Here is an 8754-nt window from a genome sequence, read left to right as displayed (position 1 = left end):
TTAAATGTGAAGTATTCTGTGAGGTGCCTGCACTCGTGGTTCCCTCGGAGGAGGAACAACGTTTTGGGATGATTTATCTTTAAACTCCATAAATACAGCACGCACTGCAAGAGAGGGAAGGAGGAGACGGCGTGTAATAAAAACCTTTTATAGGGCACTAATCACACGTAGACTTCACAAAGCGTTTCTGGGAAGACACCCAAGGAGCCAAACTCAACGTGGAACCCTGGTAGAAACCCAGCTCCATAATCGGCAGTGGATCTTATCTTGGCTAACGGCAGCAGCGGGGGAAAGCCACACGGAGCATTTCTCTATATTAGGCCCGAGTTGGAGAAGTGACAAATGAGATCGCGTTCGACCGAAACCGGCTCCGGGCTGGGTGGGGGCGGCTTTTTCCTTCCAGAAACCCAAGTGAAAAAGCGCCCGTTTTTCAGAGCAGCAAAGCAAAAGCAGCTGCGGGGCGAGATGTGCGCTCCAGATGTCCCCCTGCAATCGAAACCAGAGACCATGGAGTACAACAGACAGCTCGGCATTTTATCTAGCGCATTAAAACATCAGAAAAATTACATTTAACCTTCCCCAACGACTTCCCCCCCTGCTCTGTTTTTCCGCTTACGCCACAGTCATGCGAAGTTCAAGTTGAAAACAGGAAAAGCCCAGCCAAAAAACAAGCTTAGCAAGGGCTGCTGGCTTTGAAGAGGGCTTTCCACATCCCCTATCTGAGCTGCGGCACCTGTAAAAAGATGGGCTTTGATGAGCCGAAGCGAAACAACCCTTTTCTGCAGAAGCAGTTCATGGTGGCTTTTCCAAAGAGGGGATGTGGAGAAGGGAAGGGCTGGGAAGTGAAGGCGTTCGCTCCTTCTGTGCTCTGACACAGGCTGACAGCTCAATCGGCTGCTATCGGCTATGGAGAAATGTTATCGTGTTTCTCTCGTTGATTTTGAGTGCGGGAAGGACATCCCCTAACACCTAAGATCTGGATTAAAGTCTCTAATAAGAGCTTATTACCCTTTAGGCTGACATGCTACAAGCACGGCATGCATCTGGTGAACTGTGAAGTCTTGTCAATGGTTTTACACCTAAAAACACTGCTGATCCGGTGCACGGATCTCCAGGAATCAGCCACTATGGCACAGAAATCAACCTCCCGAACCAAGATAAACCCATCCTTCATTGGTTTCCATCAGACACACCTTGGCTGTAATGGTATTTAAGCACCGAAAGCTGCAAGGCAAGCTCTGCATTGGTCATTCCAGCTGCATGCAGGGGTCCCCAAAGCCCCAAGGAGCTGTAAAGCCTGTGCCTAACTCCGAATTCAACCCCATAGAAAAAGAGTGGATGGCAAATCTGGAATTGTAAAACTTAAGAGAACCAGGGCCAGCGGCACGTAATTTAACCTGTGGCTAAGGGCAGCAAAAACGATGTTTTATTGCATCTTAAACAAGGGGAATGTTCCCAACAAAACCATTTGTAATTACTCCGAGATGTAAAGCTTTAACCTCCTGTGTTCGCAACCTAAACATTGCTTTTCTGGGCTAAAGAACTGCAAAGGGAAAGCTGCTATAAATGAACCTGCTTAGGGCTGGGGAAAGCAACCTGGATCAACGTATTCTGGATAAATCAGTGCGTTCACTCCTGGCACGCTCACCCTCCATACGACCCCGTAATTAGACAGCAATCACGAGCCATTGTAATGGAAAACCTCATCTGGCAAAGGTGCACGCAGTCCTCACGTCATCTGCACTGACAGATCTACTCTCTCCATAGATTTTCTTTTTGGGCACGATAATTGTTTCACTTCATAATTTCGTGAACCAATTCCTCTTCCACCAGGCAGCAGCTTTCACATGGCTGCTTCCCTCCCCTCTCCCCCAGTATGCTCTTTTCTTTATAAGAAACCCCAAAAATCCCAAGCAAACCACGCTTCATGGCTTCATTACACTTAATGGGAATCACAGAATCACACAGAATCGCTCGGTTGGAAAAGCCCTCTGAGATCATCACGTCCAACCGTTCCTGTCTACCCCCTAAACCATATCCTTAAGTACCTCATCTACCCGCTCCTTAAACACATCCAGGGATGGGGACTCCACCACCTCCCTGGGCAGCCTGTGCCAGCTTCTGACGACCCTCTCAGGAAAGAACTTCCTCCTTATCTCTGACCTGAACCTCCCTTGGCACAGCTTGGTGCCGTTTCCCCTTGTTCTATCCCCCATCACCTGGGAGCAGAGCCCAGCACCCACCTCTCCACAACCTCCCTTGAGGCAGTTGGAGGTGGTGATGAGGTCTCCCCTCAGCCTTCTCTTCTCCAGGCTAAACAAGCCCAGTTCCCTCAGCCGCTCCTCATCAGGCTTGTTCTCCAGAGCCCTCCCCATCCTTGTGGCTCTGCTCTGAACACGCTCCAGAATCTCCACATCCTTCTTCTAGTGAGGGGCCCAGAACTGAACACAGCACCCGAGGTGCGGCCTCACCAGTGCCGAGTACAGGGGACAACTTTAAATGAGAATTTCCCTAAGCCAGAGGCCCAGAAATACTTCGGTGAGGACATCCAGCCGAGCTAATGAACAGGGTCTTTAGTGGGTTTTAAAGGTTTTGTCTGAGGCTTTTACCTTAAACAAACAAACACAGCACTGGGAAAGCTCACAAGGGTTATTTGGGCTGCAACCGGGTTTGCCTTAACACCTCCTTGGCTCCCAGTTTTGCCTCTCGTTTCCTGATTGCCTGCATCAGGATGCAATTATACAATTACCTCCCGTTTCATTCAGTTAAAAGGTCGTGATTATCAGCTGCTCCGGGCAGGCACCCCATAATATCCCCAGCCAGCCCATGGACGTGCGAGTTCGCGCGGTGACTCACGCTGGTGCTTTCTCCCACCGGTGAAAGCGTAAGGAAATTTGGATGCTTTTCCATCACCTGAGCCTCTGGGATACAGGGACCGCAATTCCACACCCAGTGCATAAATACAACACGTAAAATAGAGAAATAAACGAAATACATGCATGAAAACACAACACATTTGGTCCTGTTAACTCTTTGCTCGTGGCGATCCTCCCCGCCAGCTGCAAACCTCCTGTGGTTTCAATATAGAAACCGGTTTCTGCGCACCCAGGTGGGAACCTCTTCAAGCGCTTTGCAGTAGGTGGAGAGAAGAGGCTCCCATCAATAGGAGCAGAGGGAATCAAACCTCCGAGATGCTGCTTGATCGGTGACATTTGGATCAGCCCCCGCATGTACTAATCAAAGCCCACCCCGAATCGTGAAAGATCAATGCGAGCTCTGGGGGTAAACGGAGCGTGGTGGTTTTCCCTCTGCAGGTGTGGGGGGAAAGGGGAAGGAGTTGGGTCAAAAGTGGCTCAAAATCCCCACTTGCTGCTCAGGGCTGAAGGCCATCGACTGCCCCAAGGGTCTGGAGCCCAAAATCACCAGGCTGCCTTGCACAGGGTGAGGTTTACCTCTGATTTTCAGACCTTTCTCCTCAAAAGAAATAAAAGGCCTCTTCCCACCACTTCCGTTCTCCATCATCTGTTCCCCCCACACTATCACAGCACAGAGGGATGAGGGCAGCGATCCCCAACTCTGGCAGCCACTTTTGCAGATCTGGGAGCAAAATCTCCACGTCAAATCAATCACAGGGTAAGGGCAAAGAGAGGACTTCACCACCCTGGAGCTGTAAAATTCATGCACAGACATTGAGCACAACAACTCTCGGTTGAAAGTTTCTCGGTTAATATAAAAAAAAGCTCCATGTTTTACCTCAGAAAGAGTTTCTGTGCTGTAATAGAATCTCTCTTCCAGGAAAACACACTGCAAGCCAAGGCGTTTAAGCGAGCGCTCAGATGCCTGTTCTTCCCCTTCCTCCCCAGGGGTTACGGGGCTGCTCCTGCCAGCACCACCAGAAATCCCAGCAGCCCCAGCCCCACATCCCAGCATCCGTCCCCGCTGCCGTCACACCTTGGCTCCCCATCAGCACCAGGGAGTGCACGGAGCCGGGCTGGAAACAAACCAGAGCGCTGCGAAACCACCAGCTCCCATCGCTCCCTTCCCAAATCCTCTGTAGAACCCTTCAAAGCAGCGCTCGTGTGAAGCGCCCCCATCGCTGTCCATGAGGCCCTCCCCAAAACTGAACTGAGAAAGGCTCCTCTGCAGCCCCATGGCTCAGCTCTTCCCGCTGGTCCCTCTTTGAAGGAAAACCACTTGCTGTTATTCCAGGATGGTTTTGCCACCTTTGATGCCCCCGTTACCCTAAAAAACCCTCACCACGTTGCCTCCACCTGGAATACGCTCTCCTTTTCCACTCTGCAAATCCAGAAAGCTCAGTCCCTTGGGGTTTGCAGCATTTGCTGACAGCTCTCGCATCCTGCCTGCTCTGACACTTCCAGGTCCTCAGAACCCATTGATCCCTTTGCCCTTTAAGCCCAACAACTTGCAGTGTCACCCAATACTTGGCATCCCACAGAGCTGCAAAATCCTAACGCGGTTGCCAGATGTTCGGCTGATGTCTGTGAGGTGACAGCGTTTCCGTGACAATAATGCACTGTCACACGGGCACAGCACGGCTACAGACACCATTAAATGTCTCTGCACTGAGCTCATGGGTCACAGCGAGATGAACAACAGCCCAGGTGATTTATTGCTCCTTTCTCCTGGCATTACAAGGTTGATGCTTTCAGGGAAGCGGTGACTCAGTAGCGTGGTGCTTTTTTTTTTCCCCTGCAAAGCTGAATCCTGCGAGTTTTTAAACATTTGCTTCCCACTGCCTGGTAGGATCCTGTTGCCTACACCATACAATCAACTCTCGCTCTTGTTCCCCTGAGTGACAGCTACAAGTGATATTAAAACTCGAGTTCAGAAGCCAGAGTTTAGTCATTAACCCCACCGCTGCTGCTCAACTCTGTCGCTGGGTGAGGACCCAGTTCAAAATCACGACACTTGGACATCATTTTTCTGCCAAAATCACACTGAGAGTTACCCACAATGTGATTTTTGCCATGTTAAAACTCGTCTGGAGTGTAAAATCCTGGATAAGAGATCTGTATGTGCTAGCTTAGTCCAACATTTTTGGTTAGGTTAGTACTAGCAGGCTGAACTTTATGTGTCACCTCTATACTGAAGTAGCCTCTGTCCACGTAGTCTCCCAGGAAGAGGTAGCGGGTGTTATTGGGTGATCCTCCCACTTCAAACAGCTTCATCAGGTCAAAAAACTGCCCGTGAATGTCACCGCACACTGGGGGAGGAAACAGAGCACAAAAGAGGGTCAGAATTACACGCCAAGAAAAGAAAGGTCACGACAGCAACAAGGAGCGTAGCATGGCTGTGCTCTGACCCCAGCCACCCTTGCTTTACATCCAACCAACTCCATCTACGCCAGCAAAATCCTCGCTTCTGAGAGCTCACGCAATTTAAGGAAAAAAAAAACCCTTGCAGATGGAAGGAAGACAGAAAAAAAACCCTGCTAATTTAAGCAGTTTGTGCTTCCTAGATGGTCCCTATTTCAGGCTCTGTCCACAGAAAGCCCTCTGACCTGTGATGGGAGCTTCCACTTCGATCATCGTCTTCTCGTGCCGGAGGATGGCGGCCCCATCGTTGATGATCTTCAGCGCCGCGTCCTCTTCCAGGCGCCCTTCCTTCACCAAGTGGCTCTTCAAGACGTCGAGCCGAGGCTTCCCATCCTCAAACACCTCCTTCAGAGTGAGCCGCTGCGTGGGAGGAAACGGGACAGCTGGAAATGGAAGCGAAGAAGTTAGCAACACGTCTCTCTATTTCTTCAGGGGGGGGGGGAGAAAGAGAATAAGAATTACAGGTTTTGCAGCAGAAGGCTTTCGATCCGAGCCTGAAGACAGGCAGAAACAGACTTTAACTGAAATTATGCTCTCAAATACTGAGAGAAGAAAAGCGACGCTGCCAGAGCAGCCGAATGCAGCCCTCAGTGCGTTTCAAAAGCAGACGAAATGCCATATGCGTCCACTGGAAACGCGGGCACCGGCGGCGCCTCCTAATTCGGTGGGGATAGAGTTGTCATCGGGATGTCGCACCGAAACAGGGCTGCCTGCAAGGATCAGCAAAAGCAGGGGGAAAAACCACACCAGGAACTGGCAATTAGGGCAGGAGGAGCGATATGGAAAATCCACACAAACCCATAAAGCAGGAACTGCCTTCACCAGGCACCAGCCTCGCACCTCCCAGCATGGATCCCATCAAAAAGCTTAACCCCAAGCTCAGTAATTGGTAAATCCTGATGGTATCCAACATTTTAGGCAAGTTCAGGCCTCAACTATTCCCTCATTTTAAAACTACATAGAAAAATAAGCCGTTATTATGATTATTTTCATGCTAGGCAGCTGTGTTATTTGTGAGGAGGTGACTTTTGGCAGAAAGGAATCAAAAATAATAGTGATAAGTGAGACCCATCTGAGTTCCTCACCTGCCTTCTCCTGGGCCTGCCTATTTTAAAAAGGATGGAGAACACGTGTTTGAAGTCTATACAGTGCCTTGATTTAAAATAAAGGAATAAATAGATGTAATAGTTATAAAAATAATTAATAAATGTAGAAATGAATCTAGAAAGGAGGCTCGGAAAAGAAGAACTGGAAGTAAAACGCTGTCAAACAGCCCCAAGCGCGCGGCCCGGCTGCACCACAGAGCAAGTGGCTTCTTATCGCAGCGATGCAGCGCAGAGATCATTGCAGGTCCCGGGGTCCATTTCCTTCCCAAAACATCTCAAGTAACAGCTCAGACCTCTGGGTCCAGCCCTTTCAACACCCCTGGGTCACAGCAGGACCAAAATGACTGCAATCGAGTGATGCTGCAGTGTGGATGAGGAGATTTCGGGATGGGGTTTGTTTTGGGATGCTCTCTGTACACACAGCTCCCCAAAAAAAGCCCCTTACCCCAGTGTGGGTATCATGGGGAGCTGATTCTCACCCTCCCAGCCTTAGAGACTGGGCTCAGCTCTGCAAAAGGTGCTGGAGGCACCACTGTCCATAAGACCTGGGGCAGATGGATAGACGGCCTGATTTTTGATAGGTATCCCCCAAATTACCCCAAAATCTGGGCCTTTGACAGCCATTTGAGTGACTCTACTTCTGAGCAAGCCGTGTCTCCAACACGTGTAAGGAAACCCACTCAGGAGACACGGCACCATCGCTTCCACATCTCCCCATGCCATCACATCAAGTGGTGAAAGGCAGATTTGCACTTAAATGTAGTCCAGATAGAGCAGGAAAAGACCTGAGATACAAAGCAAGGCCATGTCCTGATGCATCACCCAGTAAAGACACCCCGTATGCTGATACATGTTGAATTTAACAGGCGCTGGCCAAATAACACAGCAACCAACAGTAACAAAACCCATCTCTTTTAAATGCAAGCAGAGCCAGGAAACCCGGGGTGGGGGGGAGCAGAGAGAAAAAGCAGAGGGGCAGCACAAGGGATCCTTTGCAGCCCATTTTCAAATGGTGTGAAATGTAGGACAGCGGAGAACGGGAGAGGATGGGATGAAAAGGGAGCGGTGCCTGCGATTCGGTGGCCGCTTTCATCGGTGGCTTTGGAAGTTTTGCTCTGCTGGGTCCGCACGCAGCGCCTTCCCAATTAAAGAGGTTTAAATGAGACCCCTGCTTGTACCAACACAGGCTGGACTGCATTTTGTTACTGCTTATATAGCTCATTTCTACAGCCAAAAGGGAAAAAAAAACCAAGTGACCTCTCTGGTTACCAATGGAAAAGGGGGTATTTTGCAGAATTTTGGGTATTTTTGACTCCCTGTGCTCTCTGGGTAAGGACGGCACTGCAGGAGGAGGCAGGGGGAAGATCACAAATAGGTTCACAAGGGAGGTGAAAAGGACCTGGGTGCAAATGTGGACGCAGAGTGAGGGGTAAGGGAAGCTTTGGGACCATTAAGTGACTGGAAAATGACTTGTAAATGCTTTACAAACTGGGATGCTGCCCTAGCACCTGCATCTGAGCCCAGAGGAAGCAAATGAGCGCTTGAAGGTCAAACATTTAATAAGGAACAGAGAAACAGGAACTGCTCAGCTCTGCATTCCCCATCGCCCCAGGCCTTCAAGCACGGCCACTGACTCTGGAGCCACCCTAAATAAGCAAAAAGCCCCCAGAATTCGGGACAGGAACCTTAATGGAGATGGGGCACGACTGCACGAGCAGCAGGGCCCGTCACACGATTCAGAGATGCATGAAGAGCTCCTGGCATGGTCCTGCTTTGCCTTTTCTTGGTAGCCCTCGCGAGCAGAGTTATGCAAGATTAAATATGAGGCTACGGCGATGCCAGCAGCCAAGAACTTTTATGTAAGTTCCCTCGCTGGCTCCGCACGCCTGCACTCCCACAGGGAGCTGGGCACCACCGGGAACCGGCTTCTGCTCTGTAAAACCTGCTCCGGGGATGCCAGGGATGCAGCTCCATCCTGGGGGTGCACACACCCCAAAAATCCTGCTAACACACCCCCAAAATGACTCCTCAATCCCCTGCTCTGGTCGATGTGCCACGGTGCATCCACTTCATGGGGGCTGCATGAGAAAATCATCCACACAGCAAAGAGTGAGGAGAGGAAAGCACTGGAGCGGGCAAACCCCAAACCCAGCGGGTACCCATTCCCCCCATCAGCAGGGGGTGAGGGCAAGCACTTAAGTAATTAGTGTTGTCAAAGCAAGTAATCCTGTTAGCCAGCAGAACTTGTGTAAGGGCTTCAGTCGACTCGCTGCAAGTGGTTATTCTGATGGAGAAATATATATTTATATGTA

At 50.2% G+C, this 8754-nt stretch overlaps 1 protein-coding gene across 1 annotated transcript in view; it reads right to left on the bottom strand.

Annotated features, from left to right (window-relative positions):
* Positions 1-5719, bottom strand: part of LOC104539624 (serine/threonine-protein phosphatase 2B catalytic subunit gamma isoform) — a gene marked incomplete at both ends in the record, with an annotated part of 12957 nt that extends 7238 nt beyond the window's left edge. Inside the window, 3 exons of the mRNA XM_010183210.1 lie at positions 3-104; positions 5100-5224; positions 5522-5719. Of these exons, the coding sequence (XP_010181512.1) occupies positions 3-104; positions 5100-5224; positions 5522-5719 (425 nt within the window). The remainder of the gene's footprint in view (positions 1-2; positions 105-5099; positions 5225-5521) is intronic.
* Positions 5720-8754: the final 3035 nt, after the last annotated feature.

The sequence above is a fragment of the Mesitornis unicolor genome, unplaced genomic scaffold (assembly GCF_000695765.1).
Source record: "Mesitornis unicolor isolate BGI_N332 unplaced genomic scaffold, ASM69576v1 scaffold39130, whole genome shotgun sequence".
NCBI lineage: Eukaryota > Metazoa > Chordata > Aves > Mesitornithiformes > Mesitornithidae > Mesitornis > Mesitornis unicolor.
Note: the sequence above shows the minus strand (reverse complement) of the source record. Positions and strands in the feature narration are given on the sequence as shown.